The 17611-nt window shown below is 39.3% G+C and overlaps 1 protein-coding gene across 1 annotated transcript in view; it reads right to left on the bottom strand.

The window, feature by feature from the left end:
* Positions 1–2118: 2118 nt before the first annotated feature.
* Positions 2119–17611, bottom strand: part of eipr1 (EARP complex and GARP complex interacting protein 1) — a 73877-nt gene continuing 58384 nt past the window's right edge. The window contains exons 7-9 of the mRNA XM_024278775.2: positions 14622–14789; positions 10769–10936; positions 2119–2697 (exon numbers count right to left, since the gene is read on the bottom strand). Coding sequence (XP_024134543.1) covers positions 2523–2697; positions 10769–10936; positions 14622–14789 — 511 coding nt within the window. The 3' untranslated portion in view covers positions 2119–2522. The remainder of the gene's footprint in view (positions 2698–10768; positions 10937–14621; positions 14790–17611) is intronic.

Raw genomic sequence — 17611 nt, 5'->3', positions numbered from 1 at the left:
GGACAACATACACACTCACCTGCACACTTGTGGTCAATTCAGAGACATCGATTAACCCAGTTTTTCCTCAAATGGTGGTGGGGGGTGCGATGGCAGGGGGGGCGCAGGACAACCCGGGGATCATGTCATTTCAACTAAACAGTTGATCAGAGGACACCACCAGTGACCTTGATATCCACACACAGGGAGGGGAAATATTTTTATAAACCTCAAGAATTGCGATGGGAAAATATTTAACAGTGATGAAAAGAAACGGAGAGAAAGAGAGAGAGACAAACAGAAGACACCAAAGATTGCCTGTCTTCTTTTTCCTTATTACTTCTTTTTTGTGTTTTGTTTTGATTTCACTCTTTCTTCTCTTCAAGCTGCATGTACTTGCTTGCCCCTATGGTTTGCGCTGAGCGTGCTCATGGGCGGGTAGGAATCTGCACATGTTGGGATGGATCCTACTCCTCCACTTAGGTCTTTCTCATTCACATACATGGACTCTTCATTCCTCTCCTTTCCAGAGTAAACCTCCACCTCTCTAGTTCCTCCTCCACTTGTTCTCATGCTCTCACAACAAACCACAGTGTCGTCTACAAACATCATAGTCCATGGTTCCTGTCTAACCTCATCTGTCAGTCTGCCTATCCTCAGCTTGAAGATTAAGCTAAAACAATTTTTAAATGTTAAAAGGGCAATTAAGAACTTTTTGTTTTCCTTTCTTTTCCCTCTTTGTCCTCAGCAGTCTTATACTGCTGGGTTTTGTTATTTTAGTTTGGGGTTGGACCTTGGTAGTCAGTGTTTTTAGGATTTCTTTGTTTCTTTCCATTAGTTAGAATTGGTTAGGCAGCCTTTAGTGGGGAGCTACCTACTCCAACGGTCGACACGGCTGGGTCAGTTGTCTTCCTGACTCATCTTATTTTTGTCCAAGGTTCCAATACCTTTGTTTTGCCTTTTTGTTTGACCCAGCACAGTAGTCATTACATTGTGTTCTTGCTTTGCAGGACACAGAAGTCGCCTTATTTAGTAAATGTGTTCCTTATTCTTGTGGTGTAAACATCTAGAAGGCTCCTGCAGCACTTAGGGGTGGACCTGGAAGGCGTTACAGACTAGAGGAGGACCAGAATAGAACAAGCTTTTAAACGGCACATGCCTTGTGTTTTTTTGTTTTCCTACTTGTGTTAACTATAGTGATTGTGGTATTTTGGAAAGATCTGAAATTATAACTAACCAGACATCAATATCTGAATATGGTCTATAGTCCTGTTCAAATTATAGCTGCTCGAGGATTTTTTGAAAAAGTAAAGTAATAGAAAAAACAAAACAAAACACTGGGCTTCTTGAAGCCATTGGGATGTTTTGAATACCTTTTGCGAAAACTGCTCCATCTCCTTTAATCCAGATACTTGATGTACATTGCTATCTAGGAATAGTTCATAAAATATTTTCAGGATAAAGTCTGGGTTTTGACTATTTGGATTTTGACCTTCTTGGAACCAGCAGGTAATTCTTCTTTTGAATATGAGGGTGAGGCGTTGATATGTCCAGTGATATACAGTCATTGGTGTTTCCACATACCTCAATACCTTGGTGGAGTTGAGGGTGTAGGCACATTATATAATATATGCATTGCATTGTAATTGAGAAAATATTCAACCATGATAAGTAACTCTATACTTCTTGATATTATTATAGCAACATTTTTAACTTGGGCTTCTCATCTTAACAATCCAACTTAATTACAATATCTAGGAATTTGATATACTATACACTTTTAATTTGTGGGTCCTTAATCAATTTCACTGCTGTGTTGATCTTTCTATTTCAAAAAATAAAAATTTTGTTTTATATGAATGTATTGATAAGTTATTTTTATCAAACCATGTTTTCAGTTTTGTAAAGTTTGGTTATGACCACATCTAATAAATGAAATGTTATATGCTATACCTTGCACAAAACATTGATGTCATCTGCAAAAATAAATGTTTTAAATATGTCTGACACCTTACAAATATCATTGAGATATAAAATAAATAATTTTGGGCCAAACATGAATCAGGAAATTATCTCCAATCTGCATGCACTGTTTACAATTTATCATGTAGCTTTTCAACCAGCAAAGTGAGACACATCTTAAGCTTCAAAATGTCTTTATTTGTATGGTGCGTTTCATCCACGTGAAACACAAAGCACTGAACAATAAAACTGAACAACTTCATCCAGAGATCAATATTTTATTTTATTGACAGACAACTAACTTTTTACAGAGACTCAGGCATCTCCAGCCCTGTTCCTTGTGTGCCATTACCATGCTTGTTTTCAAGCTAACCGTGATTCAGTAGCCGCTGCTTAGCTGAATTAAGTGAGTCCAGATTACATTTGACTGAACACACCTGATCCAGGTGACCAATAATTACTGAAGCAGAGTTAGCTGTAACACAAGCAGGGCAGTAGCTCACCAGGAACAGGTTGGAGACCCCTAAATGTACACATTACTGATCAGCACGCACACTCACAAATATAAGCACCAAAAAAGCTCAAAGTAAGATGCGGTATTTGAGGGCTCGGGGAACCCTGTTGATAACCAGACGACCATCATAGCTCAGTGACGCAAAAAGCCAGGGATCAGCTGATGACCACTCAGCTGCGTACACACTGTCTTCATGCTCCTCATAGGTGGACACCACGCTGTCTTTCAGGGGCTCCTTGACCCTACGTTATGTTAAAATAAGTAAAGTAGTCAGTGACAGAACATGCACTTAGACAACAATTTAATTTGACATTTTAAATCTAAAACCAGTTTGCATTGATCAAGGATGAAATGCAGGGGATCTGTGTAAAGCTTTGCAACAGAGGTATTCACATCACGGTGTAAAAGGACAGCTTGGAGTGGTTTCATTTCTATTTTTAAAGAAAAAGTGAATTGCACAGAGTATTTCAACTTTTGTCTGACTTTGTGTGATAACCTACTTCCAACTGTTGTCTGTGTGAATCTAAGGAGTGAGAGGGGGTCTGTCAAAAAAAAAAGTGACATTGAGAAGTGTCAGACTGACATGATGTCAGCTGAACTGCCAATCAAATGCATGACATGCCTGTTGTTGCTATTCAATGAATAAGTGGGTGATCTTCAAACCATGTCTTAAGGGGATGTTTAAATCTCAAGCATGTTACATGAAGAAATGCTAGGAAAGAATGTGAAACTAAAACTTTAAACAGAAAGATAAAAGGCAAGATAAGTTTTATATCAGAAAACATTCAACGCCCTGGTACTGGAGCATTTTCAGTGGAAACCTACATAATGTCACTATAAAAGTGAAGGAGAAATAAAAACAAAGAAACAAGAGAGCTCCTGCACCTGATGGAACAAATCAGATTACTTTGAACAAATCAGATTACTTTGAACCTCCATGCAAAACCTTCAAGTGAAACATTTTAACACAAAAACGTTTTTTTTTTTTTTTAAACAGAAGTATTTGCCTGAATTGTGTTCACAATTTCTCTGAAATGTGTATTTGAATGGATGATCTTGTTCTGTAGACCTTAGTACCCTCACATCTGGTAAACAGCCTGCAGCTGTGTGGATTTGCTAAACCATGTCTGAGGTCCTCAGGTTCTGGTTCTGGTCTATCACTAGCAGAACTCCACTCCTGGGTCTGTCACAAACTCTGACAGTAGTTCTGTGTTTTGATGCAAGTCTGCTGATGACACTTTCAGACTCACCAAGTTCACCTGCAACACCTGACTGTCTACCACCAACCTGCAATGCAAACCTGCTATTGCCAGGTGGAGCTGCTCGTCTGTTAAGCAAGATAGTGTGGTCATGGCTGCTTGAATGATGCACTTGGCAAAATCAGCTTTTCATACCCACATAATGAAACAGATGTCACATTGAAAAGAATTTCCTTAAGAATGTCTAACCATGAAGACCAGAACTCAAAAATGGATGAGAAATGGCAACCTAGCTAGAGCTATACTATCACTACAAAAAGTTGTTTGCTGTGCTTGGTCTCTTAAGCCTCGCCCCTACGGGGCGTATTGTTTTCACGGCGCATGCGTGTCATTGCATCATTGTCATGCCTCATCCAGCAGCTCGACTTTTTCTTGCTTTGCTTTTTGTACATCATGCATTCAGTGTTCCCCCTCATTCCCGGGGATTAGGGACCAGAGACCTCCGCAAATCCAACCCGATCCCCTCTTGCTGTGGACCAGCAGCCGATCGGGACCCTCAAGAGTTATGGGTCGAGCTGTTTAAGGGTCAATTTTACAATGGAGACAATCAAAATAGCAGACCGTACCGGATCGAACCGTACGGGACCCCTCAGTGGGAACGAGGCTTTAAACTTCCCCAGTATTTACCCCTGATGGTGTGACTATGTGGGGCTCTGCTCAGGTGTCCAGGAACTATGAAGTGGCCTTGAAGTGTATGTATGAGTAAGGTCAATAACTGCAGAGAAAGGGTTACAAGTAAAGCTGATTAATGGTGATTAAAGATAAGGGTTGATAATTATTGATGAGAGTTGGCCATTGAGTATAAGAGCTAGTAATTATGCTAAAAAGAGGAAATAGGACAATAATAGATCGAGTACAGGAGAGAAACTGGTCAGAGTTGAATGGTAACCATTACACTTTTTTTTCCTATTTTAAAATAGACTCACTTAAGTTTTTTTTTGTCATTTGGTGAAATAAAAGAAGTATAAAAATAAAAAGGTATAAACAATAAAATAAAAGAAGAAAGCCACAATCTGAGCTTGAGCTATTATTTTACATTCAGCTCATGATACATGAAAAACAAAGGCCAGAAAAATAAAACAAGAAATTAGCTCATATTACATTTTCCAGTAAAATAACAAATCTATAAGTTGTGAAAATTCTGATTTTTTTTAAATTCTCTATCTCTGTAATATCTTTAACAAACACACAAAAAAAGTGTAGCCCTACATATCTACATCAACCATCAAGAGCCATAGACTCCACTAGACCCCTGAAGGTGTAATGGAACACGTAGACATGAGGAGGCTGGTCCTTTAATTATGTCAATTGCAAAAGAGAGCTTCCAGTCTATTAATTAATATTGGACTAATTAATATTTAGTCCAATATTTACTACAGATACTTGATTTATTCTTTAAATTCAAATTCAATCTTATTTATATAGCATTTTTCTTGGAAAGAGCGCCTCAAAGTGTTTACATAAATATATACATAATTCCAAAAATAGAATTTGAACAAGTAATCATAATAAAACACAATATACACATCCCACAAAACAGTCCATAAATCATATTAAAACACAAGGACATGTAAGAACTGCCTAAAAACTATGCTAAGAAAAAAGTTTTAAAGTTTTTCTCAAAAAAGTGGATGAAGCCCTCAAATCCTCAGGCAGGCTGTTCCACAGCTGAGGCCAGCAGTGTTGAAATGTGGCCTTGTTTTTTGCTCAGACTTTTGGGACCACCAGCAGACCTGCACCTGAGGGCCTGAGGGCTCTGGGAAGGTCATAAATTAGAAATAAATCTGCTAAAAATGAAGGTCCAATTCCATGTAAACTTTTAGAAACCTTAAAATTGATCCTAAAGCTGACTGGGAGCCAGTGCAAAGATGTCAAAATTGGAGTAATGTGCTCCTTCTTTCTGGTCCGGTTAAGAGACGTGCAGCCGAGTTTTGAACAAGCTGTGGCCGATTGATTATACTTTTTCTGATACCAGGAAGAAGGGCATTACAATAATCTATTCTAGAGTTTACAAAAGTGTGTATTAATATTTCAGCACTGGCTCTGGAGAGAAAGGGTCTCGCTCAGGCAGTATTTCTGAAATATTACAATGCAAACTTTGTATGCAAAATTGTTACATGAAAACTTTGGGTTCACACAGCACATTCTAAACATGTTGATGTTTTTCCTCACTAAATTATGTAGCTTTAACAAAATACTAATATGTTGGACACAAAACATAACAGGAATATGCCAAAGTTACACAATAATATTTAATCAATTCTACAATAGACATTTCGCCTTTTTTTCAGTGTAACATGGTTTGTGTGTACTTCAAAGGTAAGATCTGCATCTAACCCTTCCGCTGTCTTTGGGGTCCAGATGACTCCACCCACATATTGATGTGTGATTCCTTCCATGACAAATGTGGACAAAGGGGGACAGGATTTTATGTCTGCCATGGACATTAGTGAAACTCAAAAATCAACGATAAAAAAAAGTTTTTGTGGGGTCCAAATGACCCCACTTTTAATGTAAACATGCTAATGAGGGGGGAAGGGCTAAAATCATGCCAGTGTTTCTGACTTTAATGCACACATTCAAGTTATGAGTTGATAGATAAAATTGGTCCCAGTCTCTCTCAGCAATAGGGCATTGGTCCAATTATGGACCTAGGCTAGGAATCTGCTGGAGGAAGCAACAAATTGCAATTTCTTTTTTTATTTATTAATTTATTAATTTTTCACCTAGGGCGCCATGCAGCCCGGGCCTGCTATCAGCATTAATACTAATAATTAAAATCTCAGCTTGTTTTGATTGAGCTTTAAAAGTTCTCGTCCATCTTCATTTCAATATCTAAAATACTACTTAAAAGTTTATCAACGTTAATCAGGCCTGGGAGGGTACATGGCGCCCCCGCCCGTCCCCATCCAGACGCCAGACCAGACCCCCAACCAGCGGCACGCCCCCATGCCCCAGCCAGGCGCCAGGATGCCCCGGCCCATATTATATTTATAAAAAGTGAGATTTTGCAGCTCTCACTCGCTATTGTTAGTAAGAAACTGGGCCGAATGGTTCTTTTAGAGGTTGCAGAACCCTGTTTAGCTGTTGCATTGACAACATCATTCAAAGTTCACATGCACACTCTTTACGCTGGCAGTGGAATATTTTCATTGAATCCATATCAGACCTTAACATCTTGTCCACACATTTCAAATGAAGCTATATTGATATTACAAAAGCAATTTAAATTCAATTATTGGTAGGAAATCTGAATTAGAATTATTCTGATCCAGATCTCAGCCCATCAATCCTTCCTGTGATTATTTCCAGGATTAAATGATTAAACTCCAAGCTGGCTCCTCAACAGTAAATAAACATAAAAAGAGCCAAAAGAGACGGTCTTTTGAAGGCCTCTTTGAAATGAAATGATCCAAAAGATTCGGCCCTCTAAATACAGCCATAAATCCCATCTAATTTTGACCTGATGGGATGTGATTTTGAAGCCTCGGACTGAGGGAGACTGTTACCAGTATACTGTCTATCTTCCAATATCTAATAAATGCTCCTACAGTTGTTGTAGTTTTGTTTTTGTATCAAGCTGCTTACTATTGGAGATACAGTCTCCTCAGCCTGGTGCAGGTCTACAACTTTTCTGGTATCGTTTGACAGCTCTTTGGTCTTGGGCATAGTGGAGTTTAGAGTGTGGCTGTTTGAGGTTTTGGATAAGTGTCTTCTAGATTGACACGTTCAAATGGGTGTGGCTAATACAGGTAACGAGTGGAAGACAGAGTCTCTTACAGAAAAAAATTACAGGTTTGTGAGGGTCAGTTTTCTTGCTTGTTTGTAGATAATCAAATACTCTTTTTTTACAGAAGAATTCAGCATTATATCACTGAAAATCCCCCAATGTGATTTCCTGGATTCTTTCTCCCGTAGTAGAAGAGTACTTGTGATAACAATGACATTAGTGGGGCAGTTTAGCCCATATATTTAAAAAAATTTTGCATTTTGTGATACAAGCACCAAATTTGGCACACATGTACATTAACATGTTGCAAACATTTTCAGATATTGGGCCACTTGGAATTCTCTGTTTATGTCTGCCATATTGTATTTCAAAATGGCAGACATTTGAAATAAACATTTGTGATCATCTTTGGTTCTAATGCTGCTATTGACTTGAATCTTGTGTCTACATGTATGTTTTTGGGGACAAGGAATCCAATGGTAACCATTTTACAATCGACTTGTACCAATCAAATGAATAATCATAATGCACAAATCAAAATCAAAGTCACAAATCTAATTCAATGCCCAATTCAATGCACAATCATGATTTCAATTTAATGTTATCTTTCACAGTTTATTATATCATTGTATTTGGAAATTATCCATGATAGGAATATATTAGAATGAACACAATACTTTGAAAATAATGATTTTTATTAAAGCATGTTAAATGGGTGTAAAAGTCTTAGGTCTGCAAATGTCTTAAGTGCAATTCTGACGAGCTACATGGCCTAATGCCGGCTAATACCGGCTAGTTATATGTCACTACTAAAGATATGTGTACACAAACAATGTCATGTTAACAAGTTTAGCACTGCCACTAGTACATGTATGCCGTGGACTCATCGTCATACGCAGTGCCCTTCACACACACAGAGGGCTGTGCACTAAAGGACAGCCTTGCATTTGTATCGCCTCACACACCCCTTCTGGCACTTGCAAGAAACCAGCTCAATGCAGCTGTGAGTTGCCTCAGGTAGTCTAGTCCAGTATGGTCTGTACTATCCTCCAGTCATTGACCAACCCCAGTTGGTTGGTGGAGGGAGCTCTGGTGCTGGCAGCAGTATCTGATCCCACACATGTCCACCTTGATACACTGCCCTCTTAACATGTTCCTCTAAAGCTGTCTTCGTAGGAGGGATCAGCTGCACATTGTTCTTCCTTGCGAAGAGTTTCCTCCTGGCCTTGTCAATGTCTGTGCATTTGCAGGTTCAATCATACAGCAGGATCACAAACCTATTGATTAAGCACATTGCATTGTTTGTTATGTCATATGGTGCAGAGGACAGCAGCAGCAGTGCCCCAGTAAGTTCTGGCAGTACTGTCCAGACTGCAGTCCTCTTTCCATGTCTGACAAAGCTGGACACAGTTAGAGCATGGAACATTGGCAATGCACAAGCCTTGTCTTGTCCCAGTCTAGCTGCTATTTCATGTGCCGCTAGGTATCGGAAACGTTGTCTTGTTCCAAAAGCCACCCATAGTTCAACTTCTGGTTGCAACTCCTGCACCACAGACTGTCAGCCTCTTCATGGTTGCATGGGGCAAGTGAGGTCAGATCTGGTATCAGTGGCCTGCTGAGCACTACCTCTCCATCAGTAATGACAAGTTGCTTGTCCTCTTGGTCAAACCATTCCATGAGGGCAGCTGAGAGGAACCTGAACAGGTCAGTCTTGTTGCTGTCCACCCATAGGAAGTTCTGCCAGTTTCCTGGTATGGCCGCGGTAGCCGCCACACGTCTCCGCATGCCTTATCCCCGCCTTGCACGTGTACTACCTTTCAGTGAATCAGCAAGGTAAGTATCCCAGACCAGATCGAGGCATGACACTGTTTGCAGCTTCATAAATTTATATTGGATGAAGATATGATGTGCATACTCTTCAAAGGTCTTTGAAGCAGCTGGCTTCAGCATCTGGACGATGGCTGCTCCATCAAGCACTATACAGATAGTGACACGAGTTTCTGTCTTGGCATCAGAGACTTCTTCCAAGCTTGTGATGAGATCATTCTTGGTGCCAATGAAGAAGTTTCCACCATCAGATAGTGCAGGAGGATATGTCTGACTTTCATGATGAAAGAACTCAAGGTTTCTACCCCTTGTTTGACAGCCAATGTAGAGGCGAAGAAGAAGAAGAGTTCACAGTCATTCTTGACCAAGGCAAGCTGTTGCCGACCTTTGCTCCGGCTTCTTGGAGTAGAAGTGCTGAACACCTTCAGCTTGTTACGAGAAATGGGGTCATCCAGTGGTTTGTTCTGTCCATCAGACACTCTCTGGTGAAAGCCTCGAACTGCTGTTGGCCAGTCTTCTTGGCATTCATCACGGTCTCCACGGCAGCAGGACCTGCAATTTTCTTTGTGTCCAGTATGACTAGATCCCGACTCTCCTCCTCAAATGGGTTGCCCATCTCCTCTATGACACTGACAAGAGAGCGAAGATCTTTCACAAATGAGTCCTGAACACTTGGTGTCTGATCATGATGACGTGTGTCTGCTGTTTGCCCTTTCTAATATTGGTTCCCATCCTGGAATTCTTCCATTAACCTAGCAACTTCTGGTCCTGCAACCATCCACCGACGATGGGCACTAGGGGTGTCAGTGAGCCCAACTGTGCCACCATCTCCTTTGATGCAGGCATTGAGGCATTGCCACTACAGCTACCGAACAACTACTACTACCACCACCACCCAAACCCAGTCATTTAATCCCAAGATAAAGACAAATGTAGATTGAGAAGCAACCATGTAATGTAAAAAAGCCATTTTGAAATCCAATATGGTGGCCCAGGGGTAAAAATATGCAATGCATATATTTACCATTGGATCCCTTGTCCCCAAAAACATACATTTATACACCATAATCGAGCCAATAGGAGCATTAGAACTACACATAATCGCAAATGTATATTTCCAATGTCGGCCATTTTGAAATCCAATATGGAGGACATAAAGAGAAAATTCCAAGTGGCCCAATATCTGAAAATGTTCGCAGCATGTTAATGTACATGTGTGCCAAATTTGGTGCTTGTATCACAAAATGCACAATAGGTTTGCTATGCTGCCCCACTACATACCTCTGTCATCTATTTAAGTGGAGGAACTTCCACAGTTGGTGGGCTAACTAAATGCTTTTTTGGCCCAAATAAATAAAAACTTTATCATTTGACTATAATCACATTCTTCTTAAAAAAATCTCCTTAAAATTTCTTAACAAACCAGTTCAATAAAGACTGCTTTATTACGGAGCACATGCAATCTATTTGTTAGCTTGTTGAAGCAGAATGTCTTACTTTTCTTCCTGAGGGTTGTCTTCTCCTTCACTGAGCTCTTCATCGTCCACCATGTGTCCAAATGGTTCTGAGGAGATGGAGACCATGTTGGAAAGGATGAGGCGGCTGTCGCTGCTGGCTGTTAGCACCAGTTGGTCGTGGCTATGGTTGTAGCGAACACTCCACACCCTGCAGAGCACACTTTGATTATTTAGTAATATTTACACAGAATTGTGATGAGTTCCATTATTATTTATAACAAGAGAACTGTGATGTGAGAACTACATCACAGGGTGTTCAAATACACCCTTTGCCTCACTACACAATACAAAAGCCACAATGAGCCATCAAAATAATTTACACATGAGACTGAAATGGCAGTTACCGGAATATGGGAAATCTGAAGACCTAATCAATCCTTGAGCCTTTTTGACATGCTAATTATAAATATCATGAACTACATAATCCTGTCTTAATTTTATGTAACACAGTTTCAATATTTTTCAATCCAATTACACATCTCTTCCATTTCTTTCTATTATGCCCTATTTTCCACTTCTCTAATGATGAATCCTGCTTTCCCAACTTGTCTGCTGTGTGTATCTGTGTGTCTGTCTTCATGAGCCTGGGGCGCAGCTCAGAGTGGGGTCCCAGTTCCCTGACAGGGAGGGACTGAGGAATAACCAGGGCTGTTGACAGAAAATCAGCCCTGGCCACGCTGTTCCCTGCGCTCCACTAATCCGCTTCCCTGGTAAAAAATAGTCCCTAATACCCCCAAAGCAGCCCTGAGGCCATATCCTGGCTACACTCTGGAAAATGAGCATGCACACATGCAAGGATACACCCACACATAAATGCATCCCAATGAAGATTGTTTTTGTACAGAAAATTACAAATGAGAATATGCATTTTGGTTTTGCATGAATACACACAAATATGTGCGAACAGATAGAAAGGGGACTGTTACAATGCTTATATAAGATAAGAAACACTCCAAAAATGTATAAAAACACCATTCCCCAGCGACAAACATTCATGTTTATGTTAGCTTTCATGATGTTAGATAATGTCTTCTCCATGTGCCTTCCAAAGGAAAAGAAGTGTGTTGGTGCACACTTGCATATTAGCTACTGTGAGTGTATGACTGCAGTTTCGGGAAAAGATTAATTTGTATGAGTAGAATCTTATTCCTACAGGCTGATCAGCTCAACCAAAAGGGAAAGATAACGCACATGCACACAAACACACACACACACACACACACAAGCGTGTACACCTGACGCTTCACAGGAGTTATAATGTAGTTTTTAAAGGCAAAACAATTACTGACAGTGTTTTACTACTTTTCATTACATCTGGAGTGATTGAGGGATTTCACTGGCAGTAGAGAAATACAAACAGAAAATTAAGAGTACAGCTAAAAATGTACTTCAAGTATTGAAAATAAACTTTTCAAAAGAATCATATGTTAAGGACAAGTATCTTTATCAGTTATATGAATCCTGCCATGTATGTTTTTGACCTTTTTCAACACAATTCTACAATTTTATAATCTGAATACACTAAAAAAGAAGCATGGTTAATCAATGAGGATAATATAACAAAACCAAAAGTTGTAAAATTAAAACAAAGTAAAAAATGTTTATGAATGGCCACAGTCACAACTTTGTCAAACCTATGTAAATGTATGAGATTCAATAAGCAGGAATGAAAGTGATAAAGAAAAGGACAGATGTCCATGGTTTTAGATTTGTTTGACCCACAGTCATTGTCAGGGATGGTGGTGAAGGACCCAAACGCAGCAGACCAGGTTTGGTGGTGGAAAAATAAACGTTTACTAAATCAACTTAAACATGACAAAACCAGGAGAACGAACCAGTGGCAGAACAGAGCAGGTGATCTGACAAGGAGAAACTGAAAACCAGACACTTAAATACACTGAGTATTTATAGTATAGTATAGTTCATTAGCTAAATGAAGACAGCTGTGGATGATTATCCTGAACATGGTGAGACTGACGGAGAAAACAGAACATTACAAAACCGAAACACCACAGACAAGGCTAACTCGCTTTGTTGCCTTGGGAAATAGAAAACAGAACTTGTTGAAACAGCTGCTCCAAAAATTTGAAAAGGTTTGGAAGAATGCTTGAACTGTGACAAATAAAAAAAAAATCATGTGATTTCTGGCCAGTCGGAGTAGCATTCGTCAAACTAGAAACATAAGAGAGTTAAGCAGACATTTGTGGTCTGAATACACATAAGGTGCAACTCCACTAACCTTGCCATTTATTGTTCTTAACTCTCAATTTAAGATATATTTTGAGCATGCTTCACAACAATCATAATTTCATCATAGTCGAATTATGCCGTAATCTTGCTGCAGATTCCAAAGCAATCTTGCCACAGGATTTGCTTACACCATCTTTCTTTGAGCATTGTCTTGGACTTGGATTCTCAATTTGAGACGGTTTTCAAGAGAGAATTTTGAAAACTCCTGGGATCAAGGTTAGCCTATCTTCTGGTATTCATCTCCAGACCAATGGTCAAGTGGAACAGTTCAACCAAAACTTTGGGACTTCTCTGTAGGCTATCTGAGTCACCATTTGGTCCACTTGCATCCCTTGGATTGAATATGCTCACGACTCCTGGTTAATTCTTCTGGGTTCACTCCTTTCCAAGTGGCCAATCAGTACCAGCCTCCTCTCTTGTCTAGGGCACTAATAGGGTAAACTTCATGCCCAGCAGTTTTCATGTGGTCTGTGCCCAAGTACCTGCAGACAGAGCTCTGACTTCCAGCCAAGAGAAATTCTCATTGGTTGAGATCAATATCAGACCTTTCCCTTGTGTGGGTGGGGCTGTCTTCTGCCAACTTTTCCCTTAGGGATGGTGTAAGAAAACTGCAATCCTGCTTTCTGGAAAACATGTAGAATTCCTGAGATCATCAACTCAGGCCTTTCCCCATTTCTGCATGTCCGCTTAGTATTTCTTGCCAGTAAACTGAAGCCTGTCCAGGAGGATTCCCTTTAGTCCCCTTCCAAAGACCTAACCCCAACCCACCGTCTGCCAGCTTTTAGGATCGGATGTGGGCTCCAGTACGACTGGGAGGGCTACTGTTCTTTGTGAATCCACTGTCCTGCAGGGCGCCGGTGGATTTGGGTTAGTCACATCCTGGACCAGTAACTGATCTCTTGATTCTCTCTAGGATTGCAATGTCACAGGTTTGAGTATTTTTGGTGTGTTGCTGCCAACTTCTTTTTACTTATTTTCTAATTCTGTGTACATATTGTCCCTGTGGTTGTGCTTCGTTTTTTTTTGGCTCTTGAGAGTTGGCTGGGTTGTCTCCTGGATGCTCTCCCCCTCTGAGGTCTCCCTGAGAGACACAACTGCCTGCAATGTCTCATTAAGCTCTATATTGAGGTGTCTTTTTGTGTTCAGTGTCTGAGTATCGTTTGTACTCTTCTAAGCCTATGAATTGTGTTTGTTCTGGACCTATGATTATAAAATCTTTGAACTCTGAGGAACTGTTAAACGTGCTACCCTGTTCCTGGAATTTCTCTGTTGATCAAGACGTAACATCTTGAGAATAAGCTAACCTACGCCTTGGATTCCTGTCTTGGGCTTAAAATCACTACCTAAACAAAAAGTTGCCAACAACAATTCTTGACAAAATCAAAATTTCTGTTGTTTTTCTGATTTGTTTTTTGTTTAAACAAAGTTTGCACTGCATCAATGCCACATTAATAAAGCTTTGGTTGCTCTAAAACTACAGCAAACAAGAAAAATCAAATCTCATTTAAAGCTCAGCCTTTGAACGTATGATATGTTGTGTATCATTATGGTACACAATTGCTTTCAAATTTGAATACACTTACCAGTGAGAATGCTCTTCCAATGTTTTTACAGGCTCTTGAACATTGCGGACATCCCAGAATTTGACCTTGCAGTCGTCTCCGCAGCTCGCCAGGTAGTACTGGCGGTTTGGATTAAAGTCCAGGTCACGAACGAGCTGGCCATGAGCATTGTCTACACAGTAGATTTGACTGAAAAAGAGAAGATAAGCAAGAAAATATAGTAAGGTGATGAGAAATGAACAATTTTCTCAAGAATAAAGTGCTGATATACAACTGAAATAGATGAAAATGAAGAGGAATAACGACAACAACAATTGTTTACATCTGTGAAAAATGATTCACGGATGTGAAAAAAATCCTAAACTAAATCAAAGCTCTTTCTGTGTCACTGTCTGTCAGTGAAGGCCAAGATCAATAGGAAAGCAGAAGCTGAGAAGAATTATAAAGAGAAATCTTGTATGAACAGCCTTGAATTTCTGATACAGGAAAGCTCACAGTTGAATGAAAGAGGAAGAAATCATCTGCAAAACATTTCTCTCCAACCTTACTGTCACCCCATCCAAAATCAGTACTCTTAATTGGTTTTCAATTCCCTGTTTAGAGAACTATATACTGCTTTAACATAAATCCCTGCTCATGTCTAAACTGTTTTTGACAACAGAAAAAGAAAAAAAAAGATTTTGGAGTGGGCATTAGAGAAATTAACGGAAGTGTCCAAAAATAAATTGGAAAGAAAAAAAAATAGTGCTCGGGATTCAAATTAATTTAATATTTAGGCAATGTTTGTTTGTAATGTACAATACATCTACATTCTGTGCAGATTGTAAATGTGATGTACTGTAAATGATACGAATACTTTGTTTAAATACTTTATTTTAGATTTAAGATAAACACAAATCTTCCCTGTAATTTTGAATGTACATTTTCAAAGACAAGTAAAAAAACACACACAAAGAAAGATATTATTTATGCAGGTTTCAAATGCAGGTACTGTTACTCCACATCTTTGTTTAAAGAAGGCTAGTATCAAATCACACTAAAACATACATCCATACATCAGGTGCAAGACAGATTTGGTTATACTATTTAATTTGCATTTTGCAGTCAAGTATTAGTCAAGTAATTCTAGCTTTCATATTTTTCTTTTAATGTACCCTTAAATATGGCATTGTCTTTCATTATTCAGCTAATCCTTAACATCTACACTTGAACTCATGAATCAAATGTGAACAATTCTGGAAAAGTTACTGAACTAAAGACCATTAGGTTTCATTGTAATAAATAAATATATACAAAAATATAAATTTAAATTTTTGCAAACAATAAATGATACTTCAAACAATGACTCATTCAATGGCGTATCCATTGTTTGCATTCGGCAAACTTTCACTTTTCTCTTCATCTTATTTTCACCCTCTTGATCTTTCATCTTGAAATGGTCAATGGCTTGTCAAGACTCAGTGACAAAAACCAGTTGATAAATAAAATATGGCTTCTTATATTAAAATAAATGTTAAACGAACTAATATATTTAATGGGCATTAAAACTAGTTAAAACTACTGCATTTTCATAGTAACTTTACTATTTTAGGTGATTTTCCAATTGTATAAGTCACTTTCATCCCTGTAAACACGTTTACCTTAAAGTTACTCTATTCTGATAAAACTAAGCTCAGCAAATATTTTGAATAACTCTAAATGGCATGGATAACATAATCGGTACTAAAATGCTAAAATCTATGTTTTGGTTGTTCCCTCAGAAGTTGCCACAGTGAATCAGCTTTCATCGATCCTCACAGGAGGTTTGGTAATGTTTTACGGCTGATGCTTTTCCTGACACAATCCTTTATCTTAGTCAGGCTGGGAACTGGCAGGGAAACTCGAACTTTGACCCACTGTGCCTACATAGTCTGGCAGCAGCATGAAGGTCTTCCTTGGGGTTAAAATATAAGCAGATAGCCTACCTATTTCTTTATCAAATTAATAATAATACTACAGACACCCGTAGACCAGAGGTAGAGAGGTTGACCTCTGATTGGAAGACTGCAGATTACATTTCCGTTTTGCTTGCCTATCTGTCACAGTGTCCTTAGGCAAGACGCTGAAATCTACATTGCTCCTGGTAGTTATAAGTTGGTGCCATTGTTCAGCAGCAGAGCCACCATCATTGTTTGCATGGGGGACTGGGACTGTAAAGCACTTTGAGCTATAAAGGAGGGTAGAAAAGTATTATTAAACATTGCCATGCAACATTTTCTTCTTATTGAGCCTCAACTTCAAACTTTCTAGAAAAAAAAATTATGACAACTAAGTGATAATTAAAATACTAATTTGAATAAACTGGATTTTTTTTCAGATTTTAACATCTACCCTCACTCCAAATGAATCTATAAAGGCAAATTTCCTTTTCTTAAACACCATTTCTCCCCAGGCCAGCCTTCCACAGCTCATCCTCTCAAAGTTTTGCTCAGTGGAGTGGAAAGCCCTCTGTTGTGGCCCAGCTGGATGCCAACAGCAGCTATCCAAAAAACCTAGTCACCCTGCTGATTGTGTTTGGCAATTAACATACTAATTAAAAATGTCATTAAAATAAGCAAAGTATAGGAGGATGACCTGAGGCAGACCACTGGGCTTCAATTAGGTCAAGACTACCAGAGACTGTGTGTGACACGTGTGGGTGTTTGCATGTGTGTGCTTAGACACACTACCAACATTTGCTTTGAACATTTTTTTAAGAGAAAAAAAGTCAGTTAAAGGGCCTACCATGCTTTTCTTAAGTCTTTCAGAGTAAATTATATTCACATACAGATATATGATCATATATTACCTTTGGCACACTAAAGAACACACTTTTTTATCCATCCATCCATCCATCTTCTTGACCGCTTCTTCCCTTTCGGGGTCGCGGGGTGCCGGAGCCTATCCCGGCTGCTGAAGGGCGAAGGCGGGGTTCACCCTGGACAGGTCTCCAGTCTGTCACAGGGCCACAATCACACACACACTCTCACACC

The sequence above is a fragment of the Oryzias melastigma genome, linkage group LG22 (assembly GCF_002922805.2).
Source record: "Oryzias melastigma strain HK-1 linkage group LG22, ASM292280v2, whole genome shotgun sequence".
Taxonomy (NCBI): domain Eukaryota; kingdom Metazoa; phylum Chordata; class Actinopteri; order Beloniformes; family Adrianichthyidae; genus Oryzias; species Oryzias melastigma.
This window is presented reverse-complemented; position numbering and strand designations above follow the sequence as displayed.